The sequence below is a fragment of the Cololabis saira genome, chromosome 1 (genome assembly GCF_033807715.1).
Source record: "Cololabis saira isolate AMF1-May2022 chromosome 1, fColSai1.1, whole genome shotgun sequence".
Lineage (NCBI taxonomy): Eukaryota > Metazoa > Chordata > Actinopteri > Beloniformes > Belonidae > Cololabis > Cololabis saira.
The window spans coordinates 5,272,631-5,292,160 of record NC_084587.1 but is presented as its reverse complement, the minus strand read 5'-3'; the positions used below and the strand labels follow the sequence as shown (position 1 = coordinate 5,292,160).

General features: G+C 41.5%; 1 protein-coding gene across 1 annotated transcript; it reads left to right on the top strand.

The window, feature by feature from the left end:
* Positions 1 to 449: 449 nt before the first annotated feature.
* LOC133452063 (tetraspanin-1-like) lies at positions 450 to 17,380 on the top strand. The gene is made up of 8 exons (XM_061731292.1): positions 450 to 536; positions 5,901 to 5,984; positions 9,239 to 9,454; positions 11,028 to 11,102; positions 11,187 to 11,294; positions 12,976 to 13,116; positions 13,212 to 13,304; positions 16,286 to 17,380. The coding sequence occupies exons 2-8, from the start codon at positions 5,928 to 5,930 to the stop codon at positions 16,340 to 16,342; spliced, it is 747 nt and encodes a 248-aa protein (XP_061587276.1). The 5' UTR covers positions 450 to 536; positions 5,901 to 5,927; the 3' UTR covers positions 16,343 to 17,380.
* The last annotated feature ends 2,150 nt before the right edge of the window (positions 17,381 to 19,530 follow it).

The window sequence follows — 19,530 nt, the reverse complement described above, 5'->3', positions numbered from 1 at the left end:
TAAACATAAATTATATGTCTGTATTTATTTTTTATACTATATAAACTATACTAATTTGTATAATATCATTTTTACAAAAAATTGAATACAAGATGTAAGCTCTATCATAAATATAATATAACTATGATATAAATGTAATATGTATATTTAAATATATAAACATACAAAGACAACATGACAAAATAGAAGAACACCTGCTGATCTTTAAACACAGTCTTCACTTTTATACCTCAAATAAACCATTTATTTATATTTCTTCTTAAATTGTTTTATGTTTGTACATTCTTTTAACTCCAAATTCAAACCATTCCACAGTTTAATTCCACAAACTGATACACAGAGTGTAGTGACATCAGTTTAGGATGAATGGGTGTTTGGAGATAAGAGAACGGTCTATATTTGGACGGACTTTGGTCACCAGGAAGAGGTTTCTCTGTCTGTGACGTAAACGTAAACTGCACCTGTGAGGAGATAAAGGGGTGTTGGAGCTTCCCCGGACACACTCTCCTGAAATATCGGACGTTTCTGCAGTTCAGGTACGTGATTCCTGCATCTCACACTTTTATCAAACAGATCCAGCAGGATTTCACCTGATCTGAGGCCGAAACTGAAGATTTTGTGTTTTCTGAAGCCCAAACTTCAGGAACAAGTCTCAATTGTCTTCAGCTGCCTTAAAAAACACCTCTTTTTCCATCCTCTTTCACTTTAGTCTCTGTTTAAAAGTTGGTTTTTAATAATTGATTTATCTCGAGGTTTCATTCCAACACTTTACAAACAAGACGGCCTTCGCCGAGAACTAACTCACTACAAAAACTCAAAATCTTACCAGGAATATTTGTCTTATTTCGAGTTAAAATGTCTCATTTTTAGTCAAAAAATCTCATTACACTTAAAACAAGTTATTTGACAATTTTCACCTGATTCAAGTAAATTTTCACTTGAAATAAGTAGAAAAATCTGCCAGTGAGACAAGATTTATCTTCTTATTACAAGCAAAAAAATCTTGTTCCACTGGCAGATTTTACTACTTATTTTAAGTGAAAATCTACTTGAAACAGGTGAAAATTGTTGTTTTTTCCTGTGATGAGTTTTGTTTTAAGTGTAATGAGATTTTTTCTGACTTAAAATGAGACATTTAACTAGAAATAAGACACATATTCTTAAGATTTTGAGCTTTCGCAGTGTAAATATGTAAAGACGTCCACCCCCCTATCCAATCAGAACCTTCCCAACCCCCAGACCTTATAGCTGGGAGGGAATATGTCAAAAATCATGAAAATCGTGCACTTGGTGACAAGTTTTTGATATTTGGCATGGTAGTTATGGACATAAGGTTTTCAAAAACCACCGCAAACACATTGGGACAGCCCCCTAGTGGCCGGTTTGCTCCTAGATTGTTGTATATTGTCACTTTCTCTACTTTTTTGGTGCTAGAAATTCAATTCTGAGATACATTTCTTATTTCAAGGTCATGTTGAAGGTCAAATTTAATTTTCAAGGTAATTTTTTGCCCAAAAAAATCTATAATTAAGTTACATAGAAAGATTATAGAGGCTCTAGACTCCTATTTGTACCCCCAAGGAATGCAGTTTTCTGTTTATTGGACAGGTCACTATCACTGTAGTGTCAATAATCTCATTGGGTGAGAACAGTGGCTTCATTCAGTCTTAAGAGGAACAGAACCTCAGAACTAAGTCACAGGGAAAGAATAGGATTTTATTAAAATAACACACAAAAAACATCAGCTCTGCATATTTAAACTCAACACCTACAATTTCTGCCTCTATCGCCTCGCTTATTGATTCATTTTGAATTTTCTGCAAACCGGCCACTAGGGGGCCAGCCCAATTTGTTTGCGGTGGTTTTTGAAAACCTTATGTCCATAACTAACATCATGCTAAATATCAAAAACTTGTCACCAAGTGCACGATTTTTATGAATTCCCTCCCAGACCAGAAGAATTGGATAAAGCCGATCAGACATGTTTTCCATGTAAACTTCAATTCGGAATTACTATTTCCATGTAAACTCGAAGGAAAATAGTTTAATTCGGAATTATTTAATTTGGAATAATTAATTCTGAACTAAAAAACATCATGTAACCGTGTCATTGAGGGTTTTAAGATCCTCACTAGCTGAACTAGGACCAGAAAAATTTCCCAGAATGCTTTTCGTCGTCATTTGCGGACTGAATCAAAAAGAAAAACATGGCGGACATTTCTTATTTTTTAGTGAATAAAATCAATATTTTGAGTTAGTTTCTGCATAAAAATGCGTTTTGATTACATTTCTAGCGAGAAATATATATTTTACTTTCATAATATTCACTCAGTGAATGTACATAATCACTCGTTTGCCCGTTGTTGCGAAGTCTTTTCAGATCTCGCCAGAATAAAGGCTGATTTATGGTTCTGCATTACACCAACGACGGCGTAGGTAACGCGGCGACGCGCACCGTACGCCGTAGGCTCTGCGTCGATTTAACACGGAACCATAAATCAGCTCCCGAGCCGGCAGGCAGAAATCCCGAAATGTATTTATCTTCCTAAATGATTTATTTCAGCCAGTGGTAATTCTCCACAGAGCTGCAGGTTTCTCCCCCGGGACGACAGCGCAGGTTGACCTGACGATCACGTCTGTACGTGAGCTGCTGCTGCTGCTGCTGCTGCTCCGAGCCGGCGGCTCTTCTCATCGCCGAAAACATCGAATCAAATTTCTTAACAGACGTTATTTGGATAAACTGAGCCCAATAAAGTGGCATATTAACAGCACTACAGCTGAAATTAAAACCGCTTTTAGCTCTGGGCTTCCTGATTTTAGGGGTGGTGCTGAAAGTAGAGGTAGTGGGAGTATTGGAACTGGGCCCTGGGAAGATTTCACGTTTCACAGCTCTAAAGGAGGCAGACGGCGTGTTTCCTGCATGCAGAGTAAACAAACAGGCCTTTTCTGCAGAGCCTTGAACTCTGGAACGAGGACTTCCCTCTTCCTCAGCAGATGGAGCCTCGCCGCACATGGAAGCGTGACGAAAACGGCATCGACTGACCCAGACTCGTGCCCAGACTCTGAATAAAACGGTGCTAGTTTCTCGGCTCGTCCGACACCTCGACCGAAAGTGGCACGAGCGTGAGAAGCTGCCCGTGTTTGAGGAAGATTAGAGTTCTTCTGCTGCAGGTTAATGTTTAAACGAAGCCAACATGACCCCCGCCGGCCTTCGCCGCTGAACTCCTCCTCATCGATTTCTCTCTAAAACCAAACGCGAGCGACGACCTTTTCAATTCAGTTCAGTTTTATTAATATAGCGTCTATTACAACGTCCGGCTGCATTTCAGAGTCTGGAGACGCCAGAGCTGGGTGCAGTTTGTAAATATTCCTCAGAATAGGGTCAATAAAATGTTCAACAATAGTAACTTATTTAGTAGTTTTATTAAAAAAAAAAAAAAAAAAAGCTTAAAAATCGGGCTTTGATGAAAACACTGGAAAAAATGCTTCCAGACACTTAGAACATTGATAATTACTCATTTATTTTTCATTCTCTGTGGTCCCCGATTATTGGCTTCGTTACCTAGTGGGGGCGGGGGGGTGGTGATCTTGTAGCCCTTGGGGTTGGGGGTCGGCTTGGGGGGTCTGGGGCGCCGGCCTCTGGTGGCCCCTGGGGGGCGGTGGGGGGGGCCGTGGGGCCCTGTCCCTGGCCGGTGGGGGCCTTGGGGGCCTGTGGGGGAGGGTGGCTGGGGAGGGCTCGGGCGGGGGGCTGTGGCTAGGGTGTCTCTGGGTCTCCCGGGGGGGGGCTGGGCCGTGGACGTGGGGGTCCCACTCGGAGGGCCCGGCCCTGCCTGGGTGGGGGGTGGCTGTCTGCGCTGGGGGGGCATTGCTGCCTTGGTCCTCCGTCGCTGGGCGGGGGCCGAGTTCCCCTGCGGATGTGGGGACTCCGTGACCCTTGGGGTGTCCGCCGGGGTGGCCTCGGGGGGGGGGGGTGGTGCCGGGTCCGGGGGTCGGGCCTCCCATGACCGGGGGGTACACGGGCGGGGCGCGGCGGGGGGGTGGCACCATTCCCAGGTGTCTATGTCTTCTATGTCTCTATGTTGTCAGTATGAATGGGAGGATGTTGGACCGTTTCCCCCTCCGTCTGGGGGCTCCGGCGGCGCCAGGGGCGCCCGTGGAGGTACGGTGGGGCCCTGGCCCGGCTCGGAGGGCCGGCCCCCGTCTACTGGATGGCCGGTGGGGGGGCGCGGGTGTCTTATCAGGGCAGGCTTTGCTGGTCCTGCCTCCTGGCTTCGGCCTCCGCTCCCCCTCCTTCCCCCCCTACACGATTCATACGCACATAGGGCGAAGGGGCGGGGGGCCCGGGTCGTGGGGGGCATTGTCCCGCGTGGCCCGGCACTCTCCGCCTCACGGTTTTAACAGCAAAATAGACTGTGCACATTCAACACTTAATAAAGACATTTGACAGGGACACGTAGTTCGGGAGGGGGGGGGGTCGGTGTCAAATCGATACTTGGCCCTCCCCCTCCCTGTTTTCATGGCATTAATCACATGCACTCAACACCAGGGGCGGGAGGGGGTCCCACATCACCCGCGTTCCCTCACCGGCCTGGGATAGGTGGGTCGGGATACCCGGGCCTGGCGGGGCTCGCCGTGCAGCCTGGGGTGCCTTCTGGCGGTGCTGGACCCCCCCGGGGAGGGGGAAACGGTGCGTGATTGTGTGTCTGTGTCGGTGAGAATGCGGTATGGAAGGGTCCTGCCATGGAGGATTTGGGCCTCCATTGGCAGGACATCAAAACTTAATAATTTATCAATATTATATTATACAAAGATGGTTATTATTATTATTATTATTAGTATTATTATTATGTATAGTATATCATATTATTATTAGTATAGATATCGGATAGTTGAATGGATGAATGAATGGGATGCCTGGGTCTGGGGCCCTCCGTTGTCGGGCCTGCACGGGTGTCGCCCTGTTAGGGGGTTCCCTCTCTCCGGGCCCGTCTCCGGTCCCCCCCGCTGCCTCTGCGGCGGGGCGCCCCTCTGGTCTTGGAGGGCCACTTTCGTGGGGGGCGGGTGCGCCTGCCCGCGTCGGCGGCCGGGGCGGCTCACTTTTAAAAATTGTATAATGTTAATAAGAGCTGTCATTTGTCTATTACCTATTTACTGTAGTTGTCTCTAGGATCTTTCCAGAGACCCAGAACTATGGAGGTAAATTTGTGGCTTAATTATTCAATCAAAAAATATATTTTCAATTAAAAAAAAATCACTTTCATCAAAAAATATTATTTCAATCAAAGAAAAAAAGGGTTATTAAATATTTGAGACTCAAAAAAATGCATTTTAACACGGTTTTTCTTTGATTGGAAATGTTTTCTTTGATAGAAGTGAAGTTTTTTTAGTTTGAAGCAACTTTTTTGATTGAAGTAGTGTTTTTGTTTTTTTAGTGTTGCTTCAAAAAGAAAAAAATATTTTCAATGAAAAAAAATCTCTTCAATAAAAAAAACAGTTTTTCAATCAAAGAAAAAAAGTGTTTGAATGCAAAAAAAAATATTTGAGACCCATAAAATTGCATTTGAACACTTTTTTTTTTATTTAAAATATTTTTTTCGACTTGAAGTGATTTTTTTTTTTGATTGAAGTGAAAAAAGTTTTGAAGTCTTTTTTTTTATTGAATAATTAAGACACAAATCTACCTGCATACAGAACATGACCTCGGAGTAATTATTACATAAACAGGTGGAAGCAAGCAGTGGGATGATCAGAGGGGCTGCAGGTCAGCATGCAGCTCTTGAAGCTCTGGCCTGCAGACGTGCAGAGAAAAGAAGGAGGGGGGGGGGGCAGACCAAACTACATCCAAACTACGTCTTCTATACATGCATGGAAGAGACTGACGCTTCTGTTTCCTCCGACAGCTTCCTGCCGATCGACAAGCAGCCAACATGTGTTGTTCCGGGTTCCTCAAGATCATGATGTTCGTCTTCAACGGCGGCATCTTTGTAAGTTGAAGACGAGAATGCGTGAGAGTGTGAGAAAGAGACGCCACATTTGATATCTTTGTCAAATGTTCAGCTGCACGTGCTGCATTCAGGCCCCCGAAAAAAACAGATCTTAGCTTAGTTTATCTGAGCTGTGAAGGGAGAAAAGTGCCCTGACCCAGAACCTTCACCTTCACCGCCTCCGCCGGGGTGAAGAGGTCGAGCTGCAGCTTCAGCACCGCCCACGTAAAAGCACCAGTTCTGTTTCTGAAAGATTGCTTGGCAACACAATGCAGAGGAGGAAAGACATCAGCTTTTTGATCCTAGAGGAGCACGGAAGAGTAGTAGGGCCAGGCAGGATAAACATACAAATAATATTTTAGAGGAGGAAGATTTTTTTTTTCATTATACACTTCGAGAAAAAAGTTGAAATGTCGAGAAAAATTTTTAAGTACAATTTTGAGAAGTCGAAATTTTGAGAAAAAAGTCAAAATTTCGAGAAAAAAGTTGAAATGGCGAGATTAATGTTGAAGTACAAGTTCGACAAAAAAGTCGAAATGTTGAGAAAAAAGTCAAAATTTTGGGAATAAAGTTGAAATGTTGAGAATTGGCTTTACGATATTGATTTGAAACGCATATCACACATATGTAATTGCATAACTTCAGAAACGTACCCTTAACGTTCCACTCCAAGGATGCAAGTTACAGTAGTTAGTTACGGCTGCTGCTGCATAGCTGTCGGTCACTCTGCTAACTGGATTTGATGGGCCAGAGGAGACATTTCGACTTTATTCACGAGATTGTATTTCAACTTTATTCTCGACATTTCGACTTTTTATCTCGGAAGTGCACAATAAAAAAAAATCCTCCCCTCTCAAATATTTTTTCTCCTACATGGCCCTAATACTCTTCCGTAAGAGGAGCGATCGTGGACCTTCAATTTATCTAAGAAACGGGGGGTGTAGGAATACGGAAGAGTATTAGGGCCAGGCAGGAGAAAAATAAAAATAATATTTTAGAGGAGGAAGATTTTTTTTTTAATTATGCACTTCGAGAAAAAAGTCGAAATGTCGAGAAAAAAGTTGAAATGTCGAGAAAAAAGTTGATATTTCGAGAAAAAAGTCAAAATTTCAAGAAAAAAGTCGAAATGTCGAGAATAATGTTGAATTACAATTTCAACTTTATTCTCGAAATTTCAACTTTATTCATGAAATTTCGACTTTTTTCTCAAAATTGTATTGCAACATTAATCTCGACATTTTGACTTTTTTCTCGACATTTTGACTTTTTTCTCGAAGTGCACAATAAAAAAAAATCTTCCCCTCTCAAATATTTTTTCTCCTGCATGTAATATTACGAGAATAAAGTCGTAATATTATGAGAATAAAGTCGTAATATTACGAGAATAAAGTCGTAATATTATGAGAATAAAGTTGTAATTTATGATAAGTGTGTAGGACGCATCTCTGAATCGTTCCCCCACCTCTCAGGACGGGTTGTGGATCATAAACTTCACTTTCAGCCTGCTGAAGCTTGAAATAACAGGAACATGTAAATGAGTGCAGGACGGGAACGCGACTCATCGTCATATATTTATTTCCAGGAACCAGGAACTGATAACTGGAATGCCTATAAAACGATGTGTCAGCGCTGACCGGGCACTTTACCTCACTCATGTTTATAGATTTATCACGACACGACTGACGACTTTCACCGACTTTCTCAGGTTCCCCAAATGTAACTGGCGTCTCGTTTCTCTTGTAATGAAACATTGATTTGCTTATTTGTTTATTTGTAAGGATCCCCATTAGCTAAGCCCTTAAACACAGCTAGTCTTACTGGGGTCCACATTAAAAACAATACATTGAAAACATACAGTTAAAAACAAGACATGAAGAAAGAAAACGAAATAACACGACAAACCTACATTAAATTTTACCGTACATGTAAATCATTATCTTTAAGCAAAAAAAACATACGTGAAACATTCCAATATACAGTAAAACATCATCTAGGCCATGGAAATCAGATCAAAAATACACCTTACCTTGTCCAGTATGTATATGTATCTGTATAAGTGTGTGTGCGTGTTTGGTATCCTATATATATGATATTCCAATAATAATAATAGATTTTATTTATAGAGCACTTTTCATTCAGAGAATCTCAGAGTGCTTACAAGATTAAAACATCAATAAATATCAATAAAAATCCATAAAATTAAGAAATTAAAAAACTGAGAGACGGAGAAGCGTTGAACAAACACGCCAGCGTCCGCTCCTCTCTACTCTCCTTAGCAGTTAAAAGCTTCCCTGAACAGGAAGGTTTTTAGACCTGTTTTAAAATTGTCCCAGTTTTGTGGAGACGGTTCCACAGGCATTCCAAAGTGTTTCTTAATTTGCTTTTTGAATATTGATTTATGTGTTAATTTAGTCATAGGCAGTGGTGAAGAATTCCATGATTTCGTTGATCTATATTCTAGGGCTGGGGATCGATTCAAAAGTCAAGAATCGATTCGATTCCGATTATTAAGATTCAGAATCGATTATCAAGATTTGATTCGATCCGATTCAATTAGATTCTGATATTGATTTGGGTTAGTGTTATTAAAACTGTTTTTTCAGCTGTTGCATGAATTATATGACTGTAATTCTGCAACATATTAATACTAGTATTATATTGAGATTCAACAGCAAGTATTGCAGCTAATGATGCTGTAAGGACCAATCAGCTCCCAGAATGCTGATAGAACTGCTTTCAGAAACATCGTGGGGCAGAATTACCAAACAGATCCAGGGAGGAAACGGAGACGGATGAAATCACTTTTATTTTTTCCCACATTCTGTTTAAATTTTTTCCATTTTCGGTCTATTTTGGTTTTTAGTAATGAAATATAGACAATTTATGCAATTATAACCTAACACTTTAATGTTTTCATACCTTTAAACATATTTAAAGACAAAAACATGGCACCAGTTATTCTCGTGTCCATCAAAACATTCCTTTTTTGAGCATAAACGAAAAAAATACCAAAAGTTGTAATGATGAAAGAAATCGATCTTTAGACAGACGAATCAATTTTTAGGAATTAATATGAGAATCGATTTAGAATTGGAAAATCGATTTGTTCAACACAGGCCTACTTTATTCTACTGTATTCTTCAGAAAATGAGTGTTTGGCTTAGGAAGTGAAAACTGGCCCTTCGTTGCCTGATTGTGTTGATGAACCCTGATAATCTCCTGTCTCTCCGTCCTCCCTCCTCCTCCTCCTGCAGCTGGCCGGCGCCGCCATCCTGGGCCTGGGCGTGTGGGTGAAGGTGGACAGCGGCTCCCTGCTGGGGTTCCTGGACGGCGTGGAGGACGCCCCGGACGCGCTGGACCAGCTCGTCCACGTCAGCTACCTGCTGATCGGCGTGGGCTCGGTCCTGCTGGTCATGGGCTTCCTGGGCTGCTGCGGGGCCATGAGGGAGAGCCGCTGCATGCTGCTGACGGTGGGTCGCCCCGCCGGGAGGTTCTCCGGATCTCCGGCTCTCCGGTTCTCCGGTTCTCCGGTTCTCCGGTTCTCCGGTTCTCCGGTTCTCCGGTTCTCCGGTTCTCCGGTTCTCCGGTTCCGGGTGTTCTGTCGATCCATGTCACCCGTCCAGAACTGCTGCATCGTGGTTCTGCGGACGCGGACAGTCGATCTTCAAAGTTTGATTGCCATGCCCATCATTTCTTGCATACGGAAGAATATTAGTACGACGGAGTATAAGGCCAAACTTAAGCCTGAGTTCTGGTTCTGCGTCAAAACGACACCGTGCCTACGGCGTGTGGTACGCGTCGACGCAGACCACATGCCGTCACTCACGCCGTCACTCACGCCGTCACTCACGCCGTCACTGACGCCGTCACTGACGTGCACCTCCCGAAAATTGTAACTACGCGCCGAGGCGACGCAGACCACACGCAGACGGAGAGATACATTTCCGGTTTCCGGTTTGAAGCAGTCGTGAACTTTCAGCGCTCTTTTCTTCATTTATGTGTGATTTTTTTTGTTTTGTTTTTTTGCACAATAGTTGTTCTTATCTCTTTGATTCACTGTGACCGGAAAAAGTCGGATAAACCATTCAGAAAAAGATCGCGAATTAGCGGTCGCGGGGGGTACTGCACCGTGGAGAAATGGAGTGACGGAGAAGTCCGAAGGGTTCACGACGGCGTCACGGTGACTGCGTGTGCTCTGCGTTGGTTTAATGCAGAACCATAATTCAGCCTTAAGAGGAAAAAAAAAATGGAAATTACAAGAATAAAGTCATAATTACTAGTGAGTATTAGGGCCAGGCAGGAGAAAAATAAAAATAATATTTTAGAGGAGGAAGATTTTTTTTTCATTATGCACTTCGAGAAAAAAGTCGAAATGTCGAGAAAAAAGTCAAAATTCCGTGAATAAAGTTGAAAGGTTGAGGAAAAAGGCGAAATTTCCACTTAATTCACGAAATTTCGACTTTATTCTTGAAATTGTATTTCAACGTTAATCTCGACATTTCGACTTTTTTCTCGAAGTGCACAATAAAAAAAAAATCTTCCCCTCTCAAATATTTTTTCTCCTGCATGGCCCTAATACTTTTCCGTACATAATAATATGAGAATAAAGTCGTAATATTACGAGAATAAAGTCATAATATTATGACGTTGGTTGTGCAAGAACTGCGGCAGTAAGGGCCAACATGGCCGCCGCATCCCAGAATGCAACTTGGCGACCAAGCCCTATTTGATATTCATTCAGTCATTGGCCTTTATTTAACCAGGCAGGTCATTAAGAACATTCTTATTTACAATGATGGCCTGGCAAGCGACAAGGACCATTTGGGGGGAAAGGAAGTGGTTTAGGGAGTAAAACAGTAAAATTGTAGCTCTGCAAAGGTAGAAAACCATTAGGTAGCATTTTTTTATAGGGTAGCAAAAACCGATAGACACACGCAATCGGTTTATACAAAGCAGCAGAAATCAACAGAACGCCAGCCACCGCCGCTGGGATAAGATATCAGCCCAAGCAGAAAGTGACTCCCTCATGTGTTTCGTCTGCAGTTCTTCAGCATCGTGCTGATCATCTTCATCATCGAGGTCGCCGGCGCCATCGTGCTGCTCGTCTTCCAGGGTCTGGTAAGTGATCTGAACGTCCAGCCGGAACCTGTCGGTGACCCCCCCCCCCTAAATCTGAAGGACCTGCACGTGTTTCCTCCGCAGGCCGATCAGCTGCTCCAGGGCCTGGAGGATGAGGTTCGGAAGGGCCTTCAAGCGCGCTACGGGGATGACAACAGTATGACGCCTCTCTGGAACTCAACCATGGAAGAGGTATTCATTCAAAAACTCATGTCTTACAAAGTTAAAAAGCCTTGTTTCAAGAAAAAAGAAGACTATTTTACTGGTTTTAAGAGTTCTAGACAAAAAAATCTTTCTTACTCCATTGCCTGTAGTGTTGTGTTTGTCAACCTGTTTCAGTTTTAGTTTTAGTCTAGTCTTTGGGTCAAACTATCATTTTAGTTTTTATTAGTTTTAGTCACGTTCATTCTCCTTTTAGTCGTGTCAAGTTTCAGTCGACTAAAAGTCTGAGCATTTAAGTCTTATTTTAGTCAGAATTGTCCAATTTAGTCTAGTTTTAGTCAAAGATTGTATTTAGCCAAACCCATTTTACAATTCAAACAAGGTTATCTTATTATATTATTGTTACCTTATAGACTCAAGAATACATTCATTCCAGATACAGAAGACTCTCATTTGAGTTAACCACATATTTATTTTTCCACATTTCTCTCCATCTTTTTCTTTTTCGACGACACGAAAATTAAGACAAATTTTAGTAGAGTTTTTATTTTATAATCTACATTTTAGTCTCGTTTTAATTCCTCTACGATATTGCATTATATATTTAATTATCGTTATCGTCACATGACCAGCATTTTTGTTGCGTCTCGTTTTCCTCAGGGGATAAAGGTTCGTTGACAACGATAGTTAGTCATAATTTTCGTTGTCGAAAGCAACTTTAATTGGCTTTTTGCAAGATATTTTTGCTCTTAATAAGACACATTTGACTAGATTTAGGAATATTAGGCGTATATCTAGCAGGGCTGTTTTTGCAGTGTTCTTGTAAGTAATATTAAAAAGTAATATTTGTCTTATTTCTAGTTAGAATGTCTCATTTTTAGTCAAAAAAAATCTCATTACACTTAAAACAAGACTCATCACTGGAAAAAGAAACAATTTTCACCTGTTTCAAGTAGATTTTCACTTAAAATAAGTAGAAAAATCTTTGCCAGTGGAACAAGATTTTTTTGCTTGTAATAAGAAGATAAATCTTGTCCCACTGGCAGATCTTTCTACTTATTTCAAGTGAAAATGTACTTAAAACAGGGGAAAGTTGTCAAATAAGTTATTTTTCGGGTAATGACTCTTGTTTTAAGTGTAATGAGATTTTCTGACTAAAAATGAGACATTTTAACTAGAAATAAGACAAATATTCCTGGTAAGATTTTGAATTTTTGCAGTGCAGGTTCCATTTTAGAGGAAAATTAGTCTTTTTAAAACACTTTGTTGCTCATGTGTAATCTTAAAGCATTTCTTTGAGCTTGAAAGCATGATTCGGATGTCTGAAGCCACTCCCACCCCCGTAAACGTACACCACAGTGTCATCACTCTAAGCTTCAACACAGATTTCAAACGATGCACCGCCCACAGAAGAGGGAGAAGTCGGCTCCACCCGCTAAAACCAGCTGATATGAGCAGAGATGTGAAAACATGACTGAAAAGGAAGCTTTTGTACTATATATATGTGGAATTCCCCTCTAAACATGCCACAGACACCAGGAAACAACGTCTGATCACATGTCTCCTGTCAGACCGGAGTCATCCCGTTTTATTGCTGTGGATTATCAGAAGCAATAAAAGTTCTCTTATCTCGTGTGACACTGTGGCACAGTGGCAGCGCCGATAGGAGGGAAATGTGGAGTTACGGTAACAAGTTGTTGTCCCTTTTCAGTTTCACTGCTGCGGATACAAGAACTACAGTGATTTTGAGAACTCTCCTTACAATACGAGGTACGGCACTTTCCCACCAACATGCTGCAATGAGAACGATAACGCGACCGCCGTATGTGACCTTGCTCACGCAGAGAGATCGGTACGTTGCCAGGTTCCCTCCCCGCACAAACACAGAGCATCAGCAGCAGCGTTTCCGTCCTGTGCGCTCATGAGACTTTGATATTTCGCTTGCAGGACGTCCCCGGCTGCTTTCACGTGCTGCTGAAGTTCATAGAGGACAACGTGCTCATCATCGCCGCCGTGGCTCTGGGAATCGCTGCTCTCGAGGTACGAAATAAATCCATCATCCTGAAAACACGTCATGTTGCTCGGAGGCACAGTTTAGCAGATTAATAGTGGTGTAACGATACACTAATCTCACGATACGGTACGATACACGATATTGATATTGGTATTTTTTTAACAACCTTGCATGAGGAACAAATGACTGGAAAAAATTGTCTTTTATTTGAAAGACACAAAATACAAAACAATACTGTACGTTTGCCCTATTGTTACAGTTTGTAATGCTTTATAACTGTTATAGTTTTAAAGAGAAAGCCAGGCCAACCATTTTCCACAAACTGAACTAAAAGTAAATGTCAGGTTTGCATTATGATCTTCAGTTTCATACAAGTACAAATATTTAGACACAAACTGAATAGTTTCTTTCATGTATGATTTGACTTTTTTCCTTTCCAGAAATTTAACAACTAAAATTAAATAAATAAATAAAAGTAAATAAATACATACAATTTTACATCATAAAAAAGATTGATTCATGCTCACCTTATAAGTGTAAGAGGAGATTTATTTTTGTTAAAAAGTTTATTTTGGTAATTCAAGGTTCATTATTTTATAAATATATTCTTTATATTCTGATGTAAATCAGGGACTATAATGACACTAGTCAGTTTATCTGTAGTGATTAGTGTGTTTTAGATTGGGCGGAGTGATACGCCACAGTACGGCACTAGCTGCTGTGTTGATGTTCTAAAATCCTACACTGTTGAGCGGACATTAAAGTACACTGGAACTCAGCAGAAGTTTCCCCGTGTTTATCCTACTCATGACCCGAAAAAGGTTTAATTTAATAAGGTAAGGCTTAACTCTACACCAGACTTACATAAGTAAAAGTTCGGAGCTCAAAACCCTGCAAGAGTCCCGTGATCGGGACGTAAAACGGTACTAGTTTCTTCTGAGTGGAGGAAGATTTTTGTCCACGGGTCGAGGCGCGGTCGGCACAAATACGCTGCACGTTACTAGTCAACACAATATAGGCTATTAATATTAATAATCCAATATGGCGATACAGTTTGTCACCTCCACGACACGTATCATGACGTTTTTGTATCGCGAAATTTCATGGCACGATATATTGTTACACCCCTACTGTACACATTAATGATACTTTTGTCTTTGGGCCACGTTTTTTTTTTGTCTCATCTGGGGTACTTGTACCGTAGCTAAGGTACAATTCATCCATTTTCCCCCCTTTTAGAACACCAACAGTAGCTAAACCAAAAAAAAAAAGAACAATTAGAGGAGGTATCCAGAAATGCTTGAAGAAAAAAAAGGTTAATAATAACAAACTGCGTTTGCTGCCCCTGGAGTTCGACCACCACGTCATCAAACCAAAGGCAAATACCGGCCTCTTTCAAAAACCTGACTGGAAAAAGGTCACAACAGTTTATCTTGATCGGAGCCACCGGTCTTATCCATCTAAGGAGGGAATAAAAAATGATTAAGGAAAGAATGGGATTCCAAGTTTTATAGAATTTGTCAGAGCAACATCTAATACTGTACTTAATTATTTCCAAGTGCAAGAATGAGATTAGATCCTTCAGCCAAGATTCAGAGGAGGGAGGATTCTCTCCTGTTGGCTACCAGGGATGCAAAAGTTTCTCTCCCATTTGGTAAAGTGTGTAAATTCTTCCGGCACACCAAAAATGGAGATTAACCCTTGTACTGTCTTTGGGTCAAAATTACCTAATTCTCCTTCCTTCTCCCTTCCTCTTTCCTCCCTTCCTCCCTTCTTTCCTCCCTTCCTTCCTTCTTTTTTCCCTTCCTTCCTTCTTTCCTTCCTTCCTTCTTTTCTCACTTCCTTTTCTCCCTTCTTTCCTTCTTTTCTCCTTTCCTTCTTTTCTCCCTTCCTTCTTTTCTCCCTTCCTTCCTTCCTTCCTTCCTTCCTTCCTTCCTTCCTTCCTTCCTAACTTCCTTCCTTCCTTCCTTCCTTCCTTCCTTTCTCCCCTCGTACATTCTTTCCTTCTTTTCTCCCTTCCTCCCTTCTTTTTCTCCCTTCCTTCCTTCCTTCCTTCCTTCCTTCCTTCCTTCCTTCCTTCCTTCCTTCCTTCCTTCCTTCCTTCCTTCCTTCCTTCCTTCCTTCCTTCCTTCTTTTTTCCCTTCTTTCCTTCCTCCCTTCCTTCCTTCTTTCCTCCCTTCTTCCCTTCCTCCTTCCTTGACCTGAAGACAGCACAAGAGTTAACGGACGGACAAAATCTCTGATTTGAAAATATCTGAATAAATGAGCTTGTGGAAGAGCAAATATAGTTTGGAGGTTGTCAAAAGAAACACAAATATCCTTATCAAAAAGTTGATAAAAATGTGTAGCTTTAATACTTAATGATTACTTAATAAATGTAAAATGTAAATGTACTTTATTTATATAGCCCTTTACAGCCACCTCTAGGTGAGCCAAAGTGCTTTACAGAAAAAAACATACAGAAATACAACATACAATCATAAGACAGAGAAAAAAATTAATAGAATAAAAGAAAAAGAGTAAAAAGTGTCACCACACTACTGGGTATTAAAAGCCTAAATTCTAAATAAATAGGTTTTAAGCCTTGATTTAAAAAGGCCCAGGTCATAATATATGAATTCATATATTATAATAGAATTATGACAGGTAATAATATAATTTTCTGTTATTTAAATATCATTATTATTATTATTTTCGTTGAATTGTGTAATGTTTTGTCCTTAAATTAAGAAAAACACCCTAGGAGGTAGACTGTATATCTTCTTCTCGACCACTCGAGCTGCACAGTATTTTTATGGTATCCATATATTGTAAATGGTCATACAGAGATTACGTGATACTCAATATAAACGTGTCATTGATTCCTGTTCTACTGTGTCTTAGCTCCTAATAAAAATAAACCTGTGCCGCTAAAAGCTTCGGTTTGGCAGAAACACAGAAACAGGCCTGTAAAGACGTCAGACTCCGAGAAAGAACATTGTGGAGTAACAATAACCATCTCTCACAGATTGCTGCCATGGTGGTGTCGATGGTCCTGTACAAGCAGATCGGCTCCAAGGCGTGACGACGTCTCCGAGGCCCCCGGAGCGCCCGGAGCCCCCGGAGCCCCCGGAGCACCCGGAGCCCCCGGAGCCCCCGGAGCACCCGGAGCACCCGGAGCTGGACGCTCTCCCGTCAGCACTTCTCTGTGTACAAAGTTTTGTGTGCTTGATTTAACGAGGCTTGTTAACGAAGTGAACACCTGACGCTCTACTGTGGCAAGCCCTTTTAACATTTAATGGCTAAGTTTAACTGTCCGGAATTATCTTTATCAATTACATTGTGACTAGTCAGAATTGTCATTCAAGATACCTATAACGTCATTTTGGTCAAAACTCTAATTCAAGATATCTGTAATTACATTTTGACTAGGCAGAATGGAAGTCAAAGATATCTCCAATTTGAGATAATTCCAATTAAAATTCATTTCAAGATATCTATAACTTGATTATAGATATCTACAATTAAATTATGACTATCCGTAATTCCAGTTTGAGATATCTACAACTTCTTTCTGACTAGTCAAAACTTAATTTAAGATATCTAAAAAGGACGATGTACATATCTTGAATTGAGGGGAGTTTAAGATATCTTGAACTGGAATTATGACTAGTCAGAATTAAATTGCAGATATCTGAAACTGGAATTACAGCTAGTCGTAATTCCGTTGCAGATATCCGTAATTCACATTGCGGACATGTCTAATTAGAAACTCCATACACATGAATGGCAAATGTGACGTAATTTGTCCTAGGCAGAATGACATTGTGGATATCTGAAATGCTCTTTTTGACTGGTAAGAACACATATCCAGTCTAGCTGTTAAATATTAAAACGGCTTACCGTACTCTACAAGAATCTCAGACCTTCCCCTCTGTTCACAGTTATGATGTAATATTTATACGAGCTTCTGCTCAGCTGTTTGTGCTGATACGTTTGATACGAACACGTCATGATGCACAGTGTGAAGACATCTGGTGACATTGAGGCAGCAATAATATAATATAACACATTTATTTTTGTATGCTTGATCACATTGGAGAAATAAATATCTATATATTGACACGATTGCGTCCTTCTTTTGTCCTTTTAAGTGTACTAACACGCCAAGGTTTATCATGTCAGATGATAAAAGTTAATTTATGACTTGATTGGACTGCTTGTTAACAATCCTTCACAAGAAAAGCTAATCAGTTATCGTTAATATGGGTGATAAGAGGCCGGCCGTCACAAAGAATCGCCCCGCTGAAAGATGTAATGGAGCTCCAGCTCTGAAGTCCTTAACCGTCCGGTTGATTGATTAGCTACTGCGCCGCTGTGCTCCAGAACTTTTTATAATTTTATTGGGCTGTAACCATTTTCCTCTGGTACATAAAACAATTGTGCCACCGGTTAAAGTTCGCCAATATATTGTATGTTTTCTAGCACGCAGACGGATGGAGACGTGTTGAAGGGACGTCAAGTAGGTCACCGACAAGGAAGTACGTAAACCAGAATATTAAGATTTTACGGAAGACTTTTGGAAAGATGGTCTCGTGAGTGAACAACACCTCACAAACTAAATAAAACTATCTCATGGCTGGAATCAAAATCAGTAGCTTCACAAGGGTTGGGGGTTAACCGCCAACTGCTAACCCCAAAAGTCAAAAGGTCGGGACGAAGGCAATATTCTTACTGACATCAAATGTGGGACCAGGATTTTCCAAGAGTTGCACTGGCTCGTGTTTCTTCACGAGCTTCCAACTCCAGTCATGCGAGACGAAGCGTCGGACGAGCTCCCTCTCTGGACTCAAGATCCCTTTTAAGAACTTGTTTTGAAGACGTGATGCAGAAGTGCGTGGCTATCTGTGCAAAGTCATCCTTAGGACAATTTTCAATTGACGAGGCAAAGGGACAGGGTCAGCTGGAAGACAATGCTTCATTGTAGCGATAAGGGCAACTTTCATGACCTTTTCCTTTCTTTCGCGATAACTTGTGGAGGTATTTCCCACCTTGACCTACCAGGTCTACCAATCAGGTGTGGTAGACCTGGTCTCTGTTGCAGCTGGGGTCTTGTCTGGTGTGCATTCCTCTTCCACTTTGTGGCTTTTTGATTGTCTTTGGTTGTCTTTCGTGTGGTTGTCGCTCGACCTACGTGACGTATTTCTTTGATTGGCTGTATGTCTATCCGTTGTCTATCCGATGTCTATCCGATGTCAATCTGATGCCTATCCGATGTCTATCCGATGTCAATCCGATGTCTATCTGATACCTATCCGATACCTATCCCATGTCAATCCGATGTCTATCCGTTGTGTATCCGATACCTATCCGATGTCTATCCGATACCTATCCGATGTCTATCCGATACCGATCCGATGTCTATCCGATGTCAATCCGATGTCTATCCGATGTCTATCCGATGTCAATCCGATGTCTATTCGATTTCTATCCAATGTCTATCCGATGCCTATCCGATGTCTATCCGATACCTATCCGCTGTCTATCCGATACCTATCCGCTGTCTATCCGATACCTATTCGATTTCTATCCAATGTCTATCCGATGTCTGTCCGATGTCTATCCGATGTCTATCCGATGCCTATCCGATGTCTGTCCGATGTCTATCCGTTGTGTATCCGATGTCTATCCGATGTCAAATCCGATGTCTATCCGATGTCAAATCCGATGTCTATCCGTTGTGTATCCGATGCTTATTCGATTTCTATCCGATGTCTATCCGATGTCTATCCGATACCAATCCGTCTCCTCAGCGTTTGCTTATACTCTCAACTGGAACTCAAAGTCTGATCCAATCAGACTAATTCTTTGTGTAGAAGAGCAAACAACGTGAGGGTGTCTGGCTCGCATAGCGAGTGTCACCACGGACACATTACAATTAATTAATTTTGACCGTGGGCTTAGTTTTCCCCCCAATCACGTTTGGTTTTTAAATGTAACTCCATAATGACCTGTGTCGGGGCGGCTGCACACGTGGCAGCCAATTATTGCGGTTAGCACAGCTTATCAGGTTGGACCTCAGCATGGAGTAATATCAGGGAACAGCTGTTTAATTGCAGAGGGATTAATAGGTGTAGTGGATCATGGCGGCCATATGGTCGGATCATGTGAGGTTAATTCCATCGGATACAGTTCAGATCGCATTAGACAGGCTTGATTACATCGGTGTGTGTGTGTGTGTGTGTGTGTGTGTGTGTGTGTGTGTGTGTGTGT